We start from the raw sequence: 18,022 nt of genomic DNA, 5'->3' as shown, positions 1-18,022 counted from the left end.
TACTGGATGAAACCAAATTCCCAGCACCAGGTACCAGCCGATCTCTCGCAATACATTTTCAGAACTAACTCTCTCAAATGTATTTTTGTACACAATGTCAACCAAGTAGGATGAGTATTTAATATTGTCCGGCTCCTACACGCTTGCTTCGTCAGCAACAGCGCTCAATGGAGTAGGGTTGTGTGACGGAGGTGCCAGTTTGGTCGTCAGATCCCAGCGACCACACAAGCGAACTGGGATCGTCGAGATCAGTACATTCAAAGTTAATTGCCTATATGCCGGGTAGGAGCCGGACAATATTAAATACTCATCCTACTTGGTTGACATTGTGTACTAAATACATTTGAGAGAGTTAGTTCTGAAAATGTATATGCATAATCAAGTTTCAGACATAGTAATTAATTTCCACTCCGGGTGGCTTAATACCCGGCATATAGGCAATTAACTTTGAATGTACTGATCTCGAGTGGCGATCTCTCTTCGCTTGTGTGGTCGTGTTGGGATCTGACGACCAAACTGGCACAACCTCACACAACCCTACTTCATTGAGCGCCGTTGCTGATGAAGCAAGTGTGTAGGAGCCGGACAATATTAAATACTCATCCTACTTGGTTGACATTGTGTACAAAAATACATTTGAGAGAGTTAGTTCTGAAAATGTATTGCGAGAGATCGGCTGGTACCTGGTGCTGGGAATTTGGTTTCATCCAGTACCCGCTAAGCTGCGGTGGACGACGGAGGTCCTTCGTAGCTTAGTAGGGAAAGCACCTGTCATGCGAACTGGGGTCGTGGGATCAAACCCCACCGAAGGGGCGGTCACCCTCCAATACCTTTTCCGAACTAAATCTATCACATGTTGTACATATGCATAATCAAGTTTCAGACATAGTAATTAATTTCCACTCCGGGTGGCTTAATACCCGGCATATAGGCAATTAACTTTGAATGTACTGACTTCCGCCTTACCAACAAGCATTTGTTTACTTTGCTCGATAGGTAGACGGTTTGACAGTTCAATAGGTAGATTTGGCTCCACTCTTTGCGTAAAGGCTCCGTCAGACGTTGCAAGCAAATCACTCGTGCGAGCGAATGATTTCTGAGAGCACTCGCAATTGCAGTCACACGTAGCAGTTTTTTACTTTAAGCAAATGACAGATTTACTCTCATGCAAATATAAACAAAAACGAAAAACTTGTTTTTCGGCCACAAAATTTAATTTCATTCCTATTTTTGCAGTGCAACTCTGCCACCTGAAAACGTTATCACTTTTGCGAGCGAAAAATTTGCTAGTGCTGCACTAGCAAGCGCAATTTCGTTTCTGCGAGTTGAAAATTTTTAACGCTTAGCAGTCACACATTGCAAACGAGCGTTTGCTTACGAGTTGTAATTTGTTTGCATGCAATCACTTTCAGTGTAGTCAGACAGGCAAATTTTTGACAGTTGTCACTTTCTGCGAGCAAAATGCTCGTTGCGAGTGATTTGCTTGCAACGTCTGACGGCACCTTAACTCTATATATAATAGACTCTGCATCCTCCCTCTAAGCGTAGATGCTCTCCAATTCGCTATATCATAGCTTGAATACGATTACGATTATGGTCTTTGGCCACCATCTTTCACACTTCTCCAATTCTCCTTAAAATGTCTTTATGGATGTGTTCCTGAAGGGCATTGATCGAAGAACGGTGGAACCGCATTACAAATGTTTCACTCTATTTTTTATTTATCACTAAACGTCAGTCCTGTCTCGGGTCAATCGCGACGAATACAACGCGGTTACGGACTACGGTGTGAGAGTTGAGTGTTGAAAAAATTTAGTGGAAAAATCTTTTATTAAGTAATTTAAACTCTAGGTTTGTTTCAAAGAACAAAAAAAACATGATGCGGGCTTTAGTGGGAGCAAAAAGTACATTAAATTTATCTATGAGACTTCTAAATGCTGTCCAGGCACGATATACAAATAATAAAAATAATGGAGCAATCATGCTGTGCCGCCGAAGTTACGCAAATCTACCAAAGAATCAAGAAATACGCCCGATAGCCAACGGAGAACCGGAAAGCGACAGCCTCGAACCGCCGATTGACGTGGAAAAGAAGCGTAAGATCCTCGAACTAGAGATGGAAGTAATGCGGCAGGAGGGACGGAAAGTACCTACACCGGCAAAGATAAAAGAGAAAAATTGGGAGCATTTGTTAACACTGCAATCACGAAACCAGCGTCGCCACTATTATCTGTACCTGTGGAACATTGAGATGGCCAAAGAGAATGAGCGTATTAAAAAGGAGCAGAAGCGGATAGACATCGCTAAGCGAAAGGAAGAACAAATACTGGCCAATGCAGAGAACGATCACATCATCTATGGGCTGTTTCACAATACGATGTTCCTACGGGTGTACGATTCAACCATGGATCATTGGAATAATAATAGGTAAAAAATTGAAGCAGAGCTTTTGCTATCAGCTAGATAAAATTTTTGATTAAAACGGCAACTTTCTGGAAGCGTGAAATATATTGCTTTCAACCTTGCAGTTAGACATGTATTACCAATCGAACTATGATTTGAATTTCCCATGTTTATTTGCAGATTGGTTCAAGCGATGCAGTTCGGGCAAAATCTCGTGATAGATTGTTCCTACGATGAGTACATGAACGAAAAAGAGATGAGCAACACGGCCAAACAGCTGACGCTTTGCTTTGCTTTAAATCGTGCGCATAACGAACCATTCAATGTGCATCACTGCAATGTAAATTATCAGAAAACGACCATGATAAACCTGCAGAAAAATTTGGTGCAAATTCGCGACCCATCATTCCCTTTCAATATAACAGATAAGAGCTATCTGGACTTGTTTCCCAAAGAACGGTTGGTATATTTGACGCCCCACTGTAAGAACGATCTGGAGGAGTTCAATCCGGACGATATCTACATCGTGGGTGCCATGGTGGACAAGTCGTCCCAGGAGGCAGTGTCACTGGGAAAGGCCAAAAAACAGGGCTTGAGAATGGCACGGCTGCCGCTGGATCGGTACTTTCAATTCAAGAGTGGTAAATCGTTGACCATCGACCAGATGCTGCAGATATTGCTGGAGCTGAAAACGTCGAATGATTTCGAGAAGGCACTGCAGTACGTTCCGAAGCGAAAAATTGTGCCGATGGACGAGCAGCAGTTGGAGCTGCAGACGCGACTCAAAGAGCGGAAACTGATGGGGAAGTTCAAATATAGCATGGGCAGTTTTTCGGATCGGAGCTACAAAAAGCGATGAGTTACCAGTGCATCTGCATTGGGGGTGATACTGTTTAGTCCTAATGTATTTAGGATGCTTAATTGATGTAAGAGAACACTAGAATAAAGTAATAAACAGAACGAATTTTTGCTTAGTTTCGTCTCCTTCGGGTTCGGCTGATACGCCACGCGTTGGGTTCTTCGTATTTGTTGTACAGCGGTTCCAGACGTTGGTTTTTCTTGAACTTGCTCAACTTCGTAGGATCTGAGAAGCGGAAGAAAGCCGGTGCAAACTCTACCAGCCACTTGGGATCGATCGTTGTCACTTCCCGCATGTACTCCTTCGTGGTTTGGACCAATTCGTGGTAGACAACCCTGTGGAAGGAAAAATTGGTATTAAAAAGAGCTTACGTTTGTAGTCTATGATTATGCTAAGAGTCTGAATAGTCTTTTCCACGTGTTTCTATAACTTACCACTCAGGTTGTCGATTGAACAGCGCACTCGAGGGATGGATGTAAACCACCTGCGAATCAACCAACGTACGATACCCTTCCTGCGGATCCTTTTTGGCAGCATTCCGGAAGAATCCAGAACAAATAGTCTTCTGCACTCGAACGGTGTTCTTTCCGGCGGAGACCACATCTAACTTGTGTCTATCCATAATGCCCAACAGTTGTTTTCGGACATCCTGGGCCCGTTTGAGCGTTCTTATCTGAACGAAATTTTCGTAGCACCACGCGTTGGAGAATTTGTTATTCTTCCAGCTGTTATACACCGCCAGCAACGTCAAATGGTCGCCCTCGATTTGATTAAATTTGGCTTTCTTCTGGTCGGCTAGAGCTTGCTTATCCTTCGGTCGGTAGAAAACGTTCTGCACAGACAGCATAGAAACGATTGTGAGGATTTCATCGGAACATTGCAACGCCACGGACATGATTAACATTTTAGACAGATTAGGTTCAAGAGGGAATTCGGCCATTCGACGACCCAACCGTGTGAGCAGACCTTCGTTGTCCAGTGCCGATAGGGAATGAAGTTGCTCCAAGGCCATCACCAGTGATTCAACTGGTGGGGCATCCATGAAGTCAAAATGTAGTAAATCGTTAATTCCCATCGTTTTCAGCTGGAGAACCGTAGTTGCAAGATTAGTTCGTTGGATTTCCGGTACTGGAGTTGGGAGCATTTCATCTCGGTAGGCTCGTTCCGTGTACAAACGATATGCTTTACCCGGCCCAGTTCGCCCGGCACGACCGGCTCTCTGTTTGGCGGCTGCTTGAGAAATCGGTGTAACAACCAGGGAATCCATCCCTGTTTTCGAGTTGTATACCTTCTGTTTGACGAAGCCTGGATCAACCACGTAGTAGATACCGTCGATGGTGAGTGAAGTCTCTGCGATGTTCGTAGCTATGACCACCTTTCGGCTACCGGGTGGAGCCGGATCGAAAATACGAGTTTGCATTTCCGAGGGCAGAGCCGAATAAACAGGGAGGATAATCAGTTCAGGAACGTCCGGGCCGAGAGATTTCATCCGCTCGTACAGAATTTCGCAGGCAGTGTCAATTTCTTCCTGACCGGTGAGGAAGAGCAGAATGTCGCCGGGGGGTTCACGTAAGTGGATTTGCATGACCTAAAAAAAGAAAACGTTTATTGATAAGAAAATTATTTTGAGCTTTTTAGTGGAATGTCTTCACTTGTCATAAGACAAGTCGAGTCAAGTACGAGACACTGAAGACGGCCTTACTGTTGAGGTCGAAATACGTATCTGTCAAGATACAATTTAGTGGTGGAATTCAATGGGATTTTATTAACTCGTCTTATGACAAGGGAAACGTTTATTATTTAGGTGGATTAAATATTTAAATGACGAATATAAAAAATGTACAAAACTTTTCAAAACATACCGTTATCAACGATGCATCCAAATAGTCCGTCTCGGGCTCCTTAGTGTACAGCATCTCCACCGGGAACGTCCGACCGGGTATGGTAAAAATGGGAGCCTCAAAGAAATACTGCGAAAACTTGACGGCATCCAGCGTGGCCGAGGTCACTATCAGTTTCAGCTCCGGTCGTCTTTGCACGGCTTGTTTCAGCAGTCCGAACAGCACATCTGTGTGGATTGTCCTTTCGTGCGCCTCATCCAGCATAATAACCGAGTACGATTTCAGATCCAAATCCACAAGACACTCACGAAGCAACATACCGTCTGTCATGTATTTTATTACAGTTTCCTGACTGGTGCAGTCCTCAAAACGGATCGTATAACCGACTTCCTGCCCCAAACGGCAACCATATTCTTCGGCAACACGTTTGGCCACCGACATGGCAGCCACACGACGCGGTTGAGTACACCCAATCTTCCCCCTGGCAATGAAGCCACATTCCGCAAGATATTGCGTAATCTGCGTAGTTTTCCCCGAACCAGTCTCTCCGATAACAATCAAAATTTGATTATCCGTTACGGCTCTGATCAGATCATCTCTCAACTTGTAGATTGGCAGCGATTGGCGTTGTTCCACCAGACTCATGTCCGTCTTTTTACCATAAGAGGATTTCTTTCCACCGATAATCGCCTTCTTCCACTCCGGCACATCTTGCATGGTCATTCCAACGCCTCGAACATTTGCTGCCAATGAACGAGTGTCTTCCTCCGGCAGTGGATCAATCCAATTCTTATTCATATTCGCCGGAACCGAGTCCATCTCCTGCTCCCGCTGAAGCATTTTTTGCTCGCGACGCTCCTTAGCCAAAGCAGATTGCATCATAGCGGCTTGCGCCAAAGAACCATCTGGATTTTTTACAATCCTAACGGGCGATAAATCATGAAGTGCTCTACCATGTCCTTGCAAGAATGGAGGCTCATCTTCAACTATTTCAATTTCAATATCCGCCTCGCTGTCTTCATCCTTCGGAAGCAAACCGGTCTCCTCATCGAAATCAGGCATTTCACTGCGATCAATTACTCCCGACGAGATCATTTGCTTGATCTCCCATCGCTCCGGACTGGATATGCGAGTCACTTTCTTTCTCGATGTCTCCTCTATAGATTCCACGTTGTCTTGCAAATTGAGCATAGACGGAACATTCATCGGTCGATCCGGGTTTCTATTAGCCAGATCACTATTTTCCTGCAAATGAGCGTGCGACAGAGGATTCAAGTCTTGCCCAGTTTGCTGATCTGCGTCCTTCATACAGAGCGATATTTTCTGCCCTGCGATCGAAATTACTTTCACTTTCACGTTATCGCCACGATTGACAACGTCCGTTACGCTATTCACTCTACCTTCCGACGATAGCTGCGAAATATGAACCAAACCTTCCTTTTTTCTCCGGAAGCTGGTCAACTGAACGAAACATCCAAACGCCACTATATTGACTACCCTTCCATCGTAGATTTTTCCCGGCTCTGGTTCTTCTGGCATTGGCGGCGGTCGGCGCTCGAAGTCCCGGGAACCACTCCTATGTCTTCGATGTCGATCCCGCGATCTACTACGACTTCGTCTATGTCGCCGATCTCTTTCACGATCCCGACTTTTGCTCCTATGTCTCCGTTCTCGATCCCTTGATCTGGATCTGTGCCGGGAACTCGATCGTCTTCTCCGATCACGATCACGAGATCGACTTCTCCTTCGATCTCTTGACCTACTTCTTTTTCTATCCCTCGATCGGCTCCTCTTTCTATCCTTTGATTTACTCCTTTTTCTGTCCCTTGACCTACTTCGCTTCCTATCCTTCGAGCGACTCCTCCGGTCCCTTCGCTTTTCATCTCGTTCATCTTTGGACGATGATGGTGCCAAATTTTCCAGCTCTGCGAACATATTCTCAACCTCCTGTTGCTCGCGAGACTTCTTGTGTTCACCCTTGCCAGATGATGTAGACGGAGCCATACTTTCCAACTCAGCGAACATGTCGTCGACTTCATTCTTCGAACCTCCTACTTTAGTCTTATCCAGTTTTTCATCCTCATCGTCCTCCCCCGCGTCCGATTCGTATCCTTTCTTAGAGTTCGGAATGGCCAAACCCGGAAATTTCACAGCCAATCCACCCACTCGGTCATCGTCCTCGAAATCCACAGCACCGCCGCCGCCTTTTCCCTTGGCAGGCTTCATCAACTGGATGATTCGGAGCAGATTGGATGTGAACGATTCTGCAAACTCTGCACCATTCTCGGCTAGGACCCGTTTGAACGCTTCAAGAGAGGGATTTTTCTCCGCCAAATCGATAATGAATTCAGCTAAAAAATGTAAATCAATTTGCGATGTTTGTAAGTTGAGTAACGCAGAATCAAGATACGTACCCAAATCCTTGTCGTTCAATCCCAAATGGTTTTCCAGCTCCGTGCATATCTTCGACACCAAAGAAAGGTGTTCCAGTTGTTCTAGCTCATCCATTTTTTAAGCGGAAAAGCTAGAAAATTAAGAGTTTTAGCAAAATTAAACAGGAAAACGCACAAACGACATTCGTTTTTGACATGCAATTGTTTACTTTCTGAAATAGGTTGACAGCAGACAGAGAGAGGAAAAGTGTCTGGCATGCAGTTTGATTCCGGGATTTTTCTCATTATTGAACTCCCTTCAGAAACGGTGAAGGTGGTACACTCACAAAGTACAAAAATATTAATCATATTAGTGCTGTCCAATGAGCAGCTCGAAGTTGTTCCCGTCCTGCTCGCTCTTTTTTGTCAACAAATAAACATGAGAGGGATGGGAACAACTTCAAGCTACTTCGAGCTGCTCATTGGACAGCATTATTATTGCGATTTGCAAATAAAATTAGCATTACAGACAACCTGCAAGCAACTTGCACAGGAACGAGCTGTCAAAATTCATACTGATTCGTCTGTTTTAGGCGTGTTATTCATTGGATTCACGTTAGTTTTAGCTTGATGTGTACATCAGAGCAGTGGTGCTATCATATTTTACTTACTTTTCAGGGGAAGTATGTCGAACATTGGCACTTTATTTATTAGTTTTATGATACTGTCCTGTAAAAAAATAACTTTCTATCACAATATCTTAAATGTGGAGTAAGAGCTCATTATATTTTGCTTAAATAGAATGACAAATCATAACGACTTTAATCAGGCTATTGACATCACCGCTTGTCACCGGCTCGACTTTAGTTATAACATAATCTTCTTAAAAGATAAAATAGCCAGCAACACTGTATACAAGATCTTTTGCATGTTTGCTGCAACTTCGTGCATTTGGCGAACTCAACGCAAACTGCAATATCATTACAGAGCAAGATTAACGGTGGTGAGTTTAAGCCGTTCGGCAGCGCAGTCGAGCCTAAAACATTTTTTTCTGTACACAATTTAGGGTAACGTGACCAATAGTGGACCCCCAACCTATAGTGGACCCTCCAGCTATTTTTGCATTATTACTGCACAATGTCAACATTTTGCTATGAAATTCTATCGGGAGAACCTACCTTACAGTCGTATGATTTGATTACATGCATTGGAAATGCTATGGAAAGTCAAATTAGATGATTTTTTACAATTCTATAAAAAATAAACACGAGAGTGTCCATTATAGGAATATTTTGGGGGGTCCATAATGGGGAAGAAGAACGTCCCGAAACGGGACATGAAAATCAAATGAAGTGTCGACTATAGGGAAGCAATTTCCTATTATGGACCCCCAGGGGGTCTACTATAGGGCGAATTCAGTTAGACTTTAAAATGTTAATTTCAACGAATAACGTCGTGTATTTGGGTGTTTTATGTATGTATCGTGAAGAGGGGATGCAGAGCTTGTTGTTAGATATCAAGCAGAGTTAATATGTTGAAAATTTCTAAGCCTTATGACAGGAAGAGCAAAATTCCGCTACTAGGGGGTCCATTATTGGGCATTTTACCCTATTTTATTTCAATTTCACTATTGAATGTTGTTCGATTTGCATCCCCGGACCTTTTCAATTGTGATGCTCACCACAGTATAAATAATAATAATATCTTTTGTTTGATTCGGAGCGGGAGAACAAGTTACGAAATGATTTAGTGTAGCGTTTAATTTCACCTACCGATTCACTCCAATTCATAAGTTTATTATATTTTATCATCAAATAACATAATTTCCACACACCAATTTTTTTTCGCTGGAATCCAGCAAAATTTTGCTGGATTTTGCCGAGCTGTAAAACCAGCAATCCATCCAGCAAAATTTATTTTGCTGTTCTTCCAGCAAACATAAAAATCATAAAAATGACAGATACATTACTGTATTTTCAGCAATGTCGCTAACAGTTTGCTGGACGGTCAGTAAAACCAGAAACAAAATAATTTGCTGTATTTCCAGCAATTTATTTTTATTATTACTCATATTATATCAGTAGAAAATGAATAAAAAGAAAATGTAGAGTAGAAAATGAATTAATAATAATGAAAATGAGATAACTTCTCATGACATATATCAGCTATTGTAATCAAGCAATAAATGTCCTATTAGATTTTTACTTGATCTGCTGTTGATTAATGTCATAGGAAATAATTGATAATTTTGGTTCACTCATTAACATCACTTTTTATTTAAAATACTTTCAAGAAAATACAAATAATAATCACTAAATCAAACGATATAATCTCTCGCGATAGTGGATGTTTTAAAAAAAGCCGTAGTTCAGCGTTCCAATCCTTTTTAAATGTTTAAATTAGAGAAAAGCAGCGGGAACAGAGCGAGTATGGCGGCAGCGTCTTTACGCGTATTTTTATCTCTGATGTATGACTTCAGTTTGACAGATAAACACGATTGCTGGATTTCCAGCAATAACATGACTTTTGCTGTTTTTGCTGGATTTCAGCAAACACATTTATTGCTGATCTAGAACCAGCAAATCGTTTTGCTGGAACAAGATATGAAATTTTGGTGTGCATGGTCAAAGATGTAAATCGAAAACAATTTTCAGATTTAATCAAAACAAATAGTAAACAAAACACATGATGTTTATTTTCATACAATAACAACAGACGGTAATTAGCTAATATTTAAATAATTGGTAATGACGGTAATGAGCAAATATTCAAATAATTAAAATAAGCTTCCGAATATGTACACGCAAAATAATCTTCACGTCATGTCTACGTGAAAACCTACGTGGATTTTTTCCACAGCACTTTTCACGTAACAGCCCGCATAGAAAAAAACCATTTTGTATAAAGTACTAATTATAAACTCATTTTAATACACACCGTTAACATAAACGTTGCTGTTCATTTACATTAAGACAATATTTGCTTTTCAGTATTGGATTATGAACTACATCATATGCACACCAATACATATGGTTAAATTTCAGAGAACAGTTGATGAATAATTGCATATACTCCGTCAATAAAAAAATGTTGACATTTTTTCATTCCGTGCACCGCCTTGAAAAACACAAGTTTGATAAAACACAAGTTTAATTCAAAAAAATAACCCGTGTAAGCATTAATTAGCAAAGTGCGTTGTAATTGTGATTAATATTCAAACCGGATAAAATTAATAATGGTAAGTTTGATTGATCTGTACTTATTATTTTATTGCTAATTATTCGTTGCTTGTTTTTTATTCAAGGCTGGCTTGCACGACTTGACCCCAACCCCCTAAATTTTTGGAGGGCCATTCCGCCTAAATTTCCTGTGTACCATGGTGCACAATTTTGCTTAGAGTCCCTCGCTGGCACTCGGACAATGATCAGCCGTCCCTAACATGGGAAAACGGACGCTGTTGTGAGCCGCTTCTAACATGGAGAACAGACTCGATCAGATTTGCAAACCGGAGAGGAGCAAAACCCAAACCCCCCCCCTTGCCTGTCAGCGTACGACTATAGTTTCCACTGGGGTTGGTTACCCGGTCATCCCCTGGTAGGGATAGAAGTTGCAGAGTAAAAAGCTGGGAACCGCGAGATGGGTCTATTTTATTCCTTCGGGTGCACGAAGACCAATTGTAAGCATTTGTTGTGATTTGCATTTAAAGTTTTAATATCTTATACGTTTGCTTAAATTTCAGTGAATCAAAATGACTCGAACTCAGGTCTCGGACTATCTCAAGAATCTTCCCCAGTCCCAAATACCTGGTGCATACAAGTTTTCATGCCGATCGGTTCCGAGTCTATAAGCACGAGGGTCAGACAGACAGAAATTCATTTTTATGTACATAGTTGAATTATACCGTTAATATACAGGATGTGAAAACAATCTGTAAGTTTTTATAAATGACATTGGAAGAAATTGAAAATAAAAATCTAAAGCAATAATTAAACGCAAGGGGTACCGCTGCACAAATTCTCCTGATATGCTCCGATTATAACTTAAAAATAAGACTTATTGTTCGAATCTCCTAAAGTGGATGTTATCGCAACATTATGTTGTATAATATGTGGAAAAATTTGTTCGAGAAAATGACCGATTTTTTATTGTAACATAACTTAACCGCCCTTTCCATATATTGTAATTTGGTGAAATACCATTTATCGTATTGTCGAAACAATCTGGGGTAGTGTAGATGTATTGTTGCGATAGATGATTCGTTCTATTGTACAAGTATTGTTTGGAATGGTTTTGAATTATATAGGAGACGGCAATGTAATAGTCCAGAACTATGCGGGAGATAAGTGATTCAATGGTGAAGGAACTCAGTACCACTCGATCGGCTGTCACAGGCATTCAAGATGAAGTCTACGTGACTTTTTAATGGGTTACATGGGAAGCATGAATAACGTGAATAATTAACATTTGTTTTGTTTTTATTTAATAAAAAATCAAACAGAAATATTTATGATTTGCATTTATATTTATGTATTAAATAAAATCATTCTCACATTCGAATTAATCATTACATCATGAATAATACCCAACAAACAACGACAAGCTACAAATAAGCATCTAAGTCGAATTATTGTTTATATGTAATCGTCATAGCTGAATAAAATGGATGCTGAATAATTCGCTAGACAGATTTCATCTCAGCACAGAGAAACAGACGTCTCACTCAACATATGTTCCATCGTACACCTTTTTAACGGTTTATTTAACTTTTTTGTAGGTGGTCAATCGGCCACCGATGGCGCTTTCATCGATTTTGCTTGTGTTTGACGTTTGCACACTACCGCCATCTGGTTGCCGCTTGGCCACTCACCGGGATTTTAGCCTTGGGCGACAATGTTTTCGTGACGATGATTTTGATTGCAATTTGTTCTAAGTGAGACGTCTGTTTATCTGTGATCTCAGCATTTGATCCAACTAATATTCGACTTGGCCTATTTATTTGTTTACCACATTTATTTGAGGTCGAACTAACGTTTTAGTATTATCACATTTCAGCACATTGGGAAAGTTCATCAATGTGCTGAACTAATGATTTTCAAAATTCTCTGTTCGACTATGATGTGATGCTCTAAAAGGGTGGTTGAATTGAGTTTGAATAGTAGATTAATAAGCGAGCATTAGACATCCTTCTTAACCGTTGTCCTTCTTAAAGGTTGGTATCGTATTCAAAAGAAATTTCTTTTTCTATCTCGATCACATGTTAAATTCCGTTCACTGAATCGGAAAACTAAAGAATCGAAACAAAATTCTTACAGCAGTATCCACATGAAAAGGACAAAAAAACAAAATTGGCATTTGTAAGGTTCCCACGCAAAGTAATGGGAGCTGTCACTTTACTTTCGGAAAAATATTCTGCTCGATTATTCCGTAAGTAAAGTTGACAATTTGCTCCATGCAGATCAGTTGTCAAAATTCCTCTTGGTAATATTGAACAAAATTCCGTAACCTTTCTACTTTTTAAGTCGATACTGGCCTTAACCATTGGATTTCACCTTTACCGGATCTATCACACAGTGGGAGAAAACATGGTTGAAATAAAAATCTTGTACAGTTATTAACAAACTGTAGTTTGACAGATTGACTTGTTGATTAAGGGTCTGTCTCAATTGGATAATTAAACTCAAATTAAACTTAGAAGTGACAGTTCAATAATTATCGAATAACCCTGCTGGATGAGCAGGATTACTTTTGACACATATCGAATCATTCTTGATCGATGTCTTTTATACTATCGACAGACATATGATTTCCGCACAATGATTTTCGTATCATGCTGTACGCGTACAGTGACAAGATGACACACATTTTTTCTTTCCACCGTTGTATCTATTTGTCAGCTTGTTTTGAAACTGATTCTACAGCTTTCCAAAACTATATTTTTCATCAAAATAGGGGAAAAGACGGCTTTGGCAGGTTTTCTTCTATTATTGGCAGGGGGGTTTTTGATGACCAAATTTTATGAAGTTTGGCCACAATATTCTTTGATATGCAAAGAATATTTAGGCCAAATTTGAGCATAATCAGTCATAAAAAACCCCCCTGACAATAATAGAACAAAACCTGCCAAAGCCGTCATTCCCCCTATATAGAAATCATAAACTGTTACTATAGTTTTTATGAGTATTGCACAATATTTATCCATATTTTTTGAATAAATTGTGAATTCGCGTCAGCAGTTCATTCATCGATGTGAACACGTCATTATTTTCCAATTCTTTGTATAGGTATTTTAGCAGAAATATGCGAGTTCCTGCAAATATTCCGCAAGGCAATTATTTCTGCGGACGTTATTCATTCTATTCTATGGTTTGGGGTGACTTCAGTGCAAACGGCACTGATCGTTTAATTCTTTTGAGCATTTTGAAGGATAAAGCCAGCATTGTTCAATTGTGTCATAGATCATGTAAGGGACCGTATAATAATCACGTAAGCATTTTTTCTGGGTTTTACAACCTCCCTACCCCCATGTAAGATTTTTCCCATACAAATAACTTTTTATTTATGTGGAACGTAAGAAAATGGTAGACCCCCCTCCCCCCCCAAAGTGCTTACGTAATTAGTATACGACCCCTAACAGGTTTATTCGGACACGGAATTCCGGGTTTTTCAAACAGTTATTTACTTCGCGCTGACTACCGTTTATTTCTGCACTCCACTTTTACCACCATGAGATCCTCCTCTCCTCTCCTCTCTCCCTCTCCAAACACTACAGATCCAATTTTGAATTTGTCCAAAACAACGGTTCAAAACATTCTTTCCATCTAAAAAAGTAGATTCTGACTAATGGCAAATCAAAGAGCCCGCATCCTTTCCAATCCTTAGACATCATTCCAATTAAAACCCATGGGATCCTTGAACAAAATGTCCGAAATCACACGATACAGTTAACTCAAACCATTGAATATCATGCAAAAGTGACGGTAGATCTTTCCCGGAAACAACCCAAGAACTGGCAAAATCAATAGGAAGACATCTTCAGCGCGTAATTGTAGCAGCCGATACAAATATTTAAAACAATTATGTCTCCCCCTTCGGTTTTTTGACCAAAAATCGTATTTTGAGGGGCAACAAATTAAAATTCCATAAATTTTGAGGATTTTCAAAACATTCTTTAACAAATCCAAGGAGTTTTTGATTTTTTTGCATTTTAATATTTCTTTTTATTATCCCCCTCTTGACTATTCGGAGACCAGTAGGACATAATTTCAATAAAATATTTATAACGGCCTAATGGGCTTACGAATAATTATTTTGACGATGTTGTGAAAAATATCATCCGGAATTGCAGAAAAACGAATTTTACTCAATCAGCTTGCAAATGTTTGTTTTTATTTCATATGTCAAACGGCGTATTTGACATTTCAAAACAACAAATTATGTTCTGTTTCGTACAATACAACGGTCGCAGGGCAGGGTACGGAAATCATCGTGCTATCGTGATACCAGCGTGATTCTGGGTGACAGACATATGATTTTATGCGGTACAGTGATATTGGTATCATATATGTGTCACAAGTATTATTGGATTTGCTGGGTAGCACGCAGCCATTCTTATGGCCGGGTGATTTTTTAATTTTTGAACTGTCAGTTTTAAGTAAAATTAAATTTAATTCGGGAAATGAGACAGAGCCTAAGAGTCCAATTATGATTCATATTCAGCCATACGATTATTTATGTTTTGCATTGAGTAAAACATAACTTACAAATCAAGGATGGCGCGAATGGCAACGTTACCGACGGATGATCAAATGTCAGCAGTTCGAGACCCGATTTAGGAAAATTTTAAAATGATTATATGAAAATAGCAATTGCAATACGTTTAATTAAGATCTTGATCATGTTACTCTCAATGCGTTATTATTTTCGAAGAATTTACATGTAGCTGATTTAAGGCTAAGTAAAATGCTTATTAAAGGTCTAACGAATCAGGTAATAAAGTTGTTTTTCAAAATAAGATGTTGTAGCTGTATAACTTCTCCAAAATTGTGTGAACAACGCCTGAATAGAAGTTGTGATAAGAAATAGTACAAACATAATTCAACACAGTGCTGAACTGAATCATCACACTGATGTTAGTTAAACTAGTGAATGTTTGTTGGGTAGTTTGTGATGATTCTTATATTCGGCCGCCGTATGAAGCAAAGGAAATTGATCCTGAAGAAACGAGATGTTGTATTTTGGATGAATATGAGCACGATGCTGGCGAATGCGAGGACGAGGAGTGTATGGAAATTGTACACATGGCAGTTGATGATGTGCATTTGTTGAGTTGCAGCTGGAAAATGTCCGTCCATGCTCTAGCGATATTTTCCTACAACGTATTTTATGAAACTAGATGAGTACAATTATCGCAACAAAAATAACATGGGCATCTGTATAAGCAATACATACCTTATGAATCTCGATGAACAATTAATTTATGCTGTTTAGAATTAGTAAAAATAATGAATTCATACACAGCAATGATGTGGTGAAAAGTTTTGACATATGAAAAGTTTTGACATGTAAACATTAAGCTGAATGAGGTTCTCTCTCAGCTTATGCTTCAGTGAAGTGAAATTCACGTAAATCATATCGTTTATTTTGGTTAATTTCAAAAAGTTCTAGTCAAGGTTCATGTTACACTCCTTACTTTTCATAGTCATCAGGTAAATTGAGTGGGGGAGTGAAATTTAGTGGCTACGTGATTTTTCACGTACTATTAATGTGTTGATTATTTTGAGTGCATCCAAAAAATAATCATCGTAAGGTTTACGTGAAAACATGCATGGATTTTTTCCACACCACTTTTCACGTAAATGCTACAGGATGTTAACATGAAGCAAAATATGTCAAACGTCAACTCATTTTATGGTACATGGTATGATTACATACATTTTACGTGAAAGTCCTCTTCGATCGACTATATTTCCAAGTAAAGGATAATGGATTTTTGCGTGGATATCATTATGTAATTCAGTCTGATTTATTTTACTATATGATGTAAAATACTTTAGGATACATGGTAGATTTATATGCGCCAAATACAGATAATTCACGATAGTGTTTGTTCAAAAGAAAATATACAAAAAAAACTTAAACATATTTATTGAAAGATTGTTTTACAATGGATTGGCAGAGTATACATGGCTGTGGGTGGTGCGGGTTGCCCTGAGCTGAGTGGCAACACACTTAACTCATTTTACAGTATTCGGTAAATTTTACCGAAATCTCAACAGCTGAACTGTTCGGTAATTTTTTTTACAGATTTTTTGTATTTTTTTCCATTGCTCAACTGTCAAAATCACCGAAAATCAGTAAAATTATTTACCGAACAGTTCTGCTGTTGAGATTTCGGTAAAATTTTACCGAATTCGGCGATTTATTTTAAGTGTGAAAGATTGAACTCCGCTGATTGTATATTGATGCGGATCAGACAGGGCTCAGAATGGCTTGTGAGGGCTCGCTGCCGTGGCTGTGGTTGATGTGGATTTGGCAGAAATGAATATAGCTGTCGCTTTGATTGGTTGACTGCAGTCCTGTGTGACTGACTTGAACCGTTACTCCCAGGATTCGTTTCCTACACTTTGCGATGGAGCTCGTATACGTATTTAAAAGTTTTCAACATATCCCTGTTAATAACATTTTAAAAGCATTTTAAAATATACTTCCTAAACTTCACCATGTTGAAAAACAGTGATTTCACGCACACGTTCGTCGCCGCTAGATGGCAACAGCGCGGCTGCGTCAAAGCGAATAACAGCGCTGGTGTGGAGATTGTAAATTTGCTAAATCCAGGTATCTGGCACCCCCAATCCTACCCACTACGTTTGACAATAGCCAACATCTTTGAGTTTCCCATTGTTCTATTGAAATTGGGTTTCCCACTGACAATTCTATTTTGTAAACAAACCATTATTACGAACTGATTTTTTCCAAATGGACGTAAATATTTTTCACCATTTTTCGAGAACTTGTGCGAAAGTGTGAATGCATGGTGTGTTTGAAAAAGAATATTGATGCCTTTAATAAATGTTTATATTTCGATCGGCACCAAGCGCTCTACTTCGCCAAAATATTACGATATTTGAAACATATTTTTAATGGGAGGATTTCGATGACTATAGTTACGTCTTCGTGTTAAATTAATCGATGATTTTGATGCTGGCATCAAAAACATGGCCGCTTCGCATAGAAATACTACAATAAGAGATCGGCGAAGACGCCATCTTGTTTCCAATCGAACCGTCAAAAGCGGTTCCAATTCGACTTGTTTACTTTTTGCATCCATAAGAAGCAAGCAAAAAGTTCAAGTGATGCCGGTATTATTTTCACTATTTCATGCATTTTCATACGTTGCCATTTCGACAGATTTTCACTCCGCCGGTCTCTGGTTATAGGGTGGCTAGCTTCGCAGACCCCTGGCTAAATCAATCCATTTTCCCGGAAATCCAAACCCATTAAGACGAGTTCATGTCGAGTCGAGTCTCAATTGATTCACCCCTCGATGG

The 18,022-nt window shown here is 39.8% G+C and overlaps 2 protein-coding genes across 2 annotated transcripts; one reads left to right on the top strand and one right to left on the bottom strand.

Annotated features, from left to right (window-relative positions):
• The first annotated feature begins 1,736 nt into the window (after positions 1–1,736).
• LOC134210749 (mitochondrial ribonuclease P protein 1 homolog) lies at positions 1,737–3,367 on the top strand. Its single transcript, XM_062686996.1, has 2 exons — positions 1,737–2,427; positions 2,584–3,367. The coding sequence occupies exons 1-2, from the start codon at positions 1,877–1,879 to the stop codon at positions 3,260–3,262; spliced, it is 1,230 nt and encodes a 409-aa protein (XP_062542980.1). The 5' UTR covers positions 1,737–1,876; the 3' UTR covers positions 3,263–3,367.
• LOC134210748 (ATP-dependent RNA helicase DHX8) lies at positions 3,264–7,709 on the bottom strand. The gene is made up of 4 exons (XM_062686995.1): positions 7,518–7,709; positions 5,125–7,454; positions 3,697–4,850; positions 3,264–3,597 (listed from the first exon to the last, which is right to left on the bottom strand). Exons 1-4 carry the CDS (start codon positions 7,609–7,611, stop codon positions 3,375–3,377), a joined length of 3,801 nt encoding a protein of 1,266 aa, XP_062542979.1. The 5' UTR covers positions 7,612–7,709; the 3' UTR covers positions 3,264–3,374.
• Positions 7,710–18,022: the final 10,313 nt, after the last annotated feature.

Source organism: Armigeres subalbatus, chromosome 2 (assembly GCF_024139115.2).
Source record: "Armigeres subalbatus isolate Guangzhou_Male chromosome 2, GZ_Asu_2, whole genome shotgun sequence".
Taxonomy (NCBI): domain Eukaryota; kingdom Metazoa; phylum Arthropoda; class Insecta; order Diptera; family Culicidae; genus Armigeres; species Armigeres subalbatus.
The sequence above is the reverse complement of the archived record's forward strand: the minus strand, read 5'-3'. Positions and strand labels throughout refer to the sequence as shown.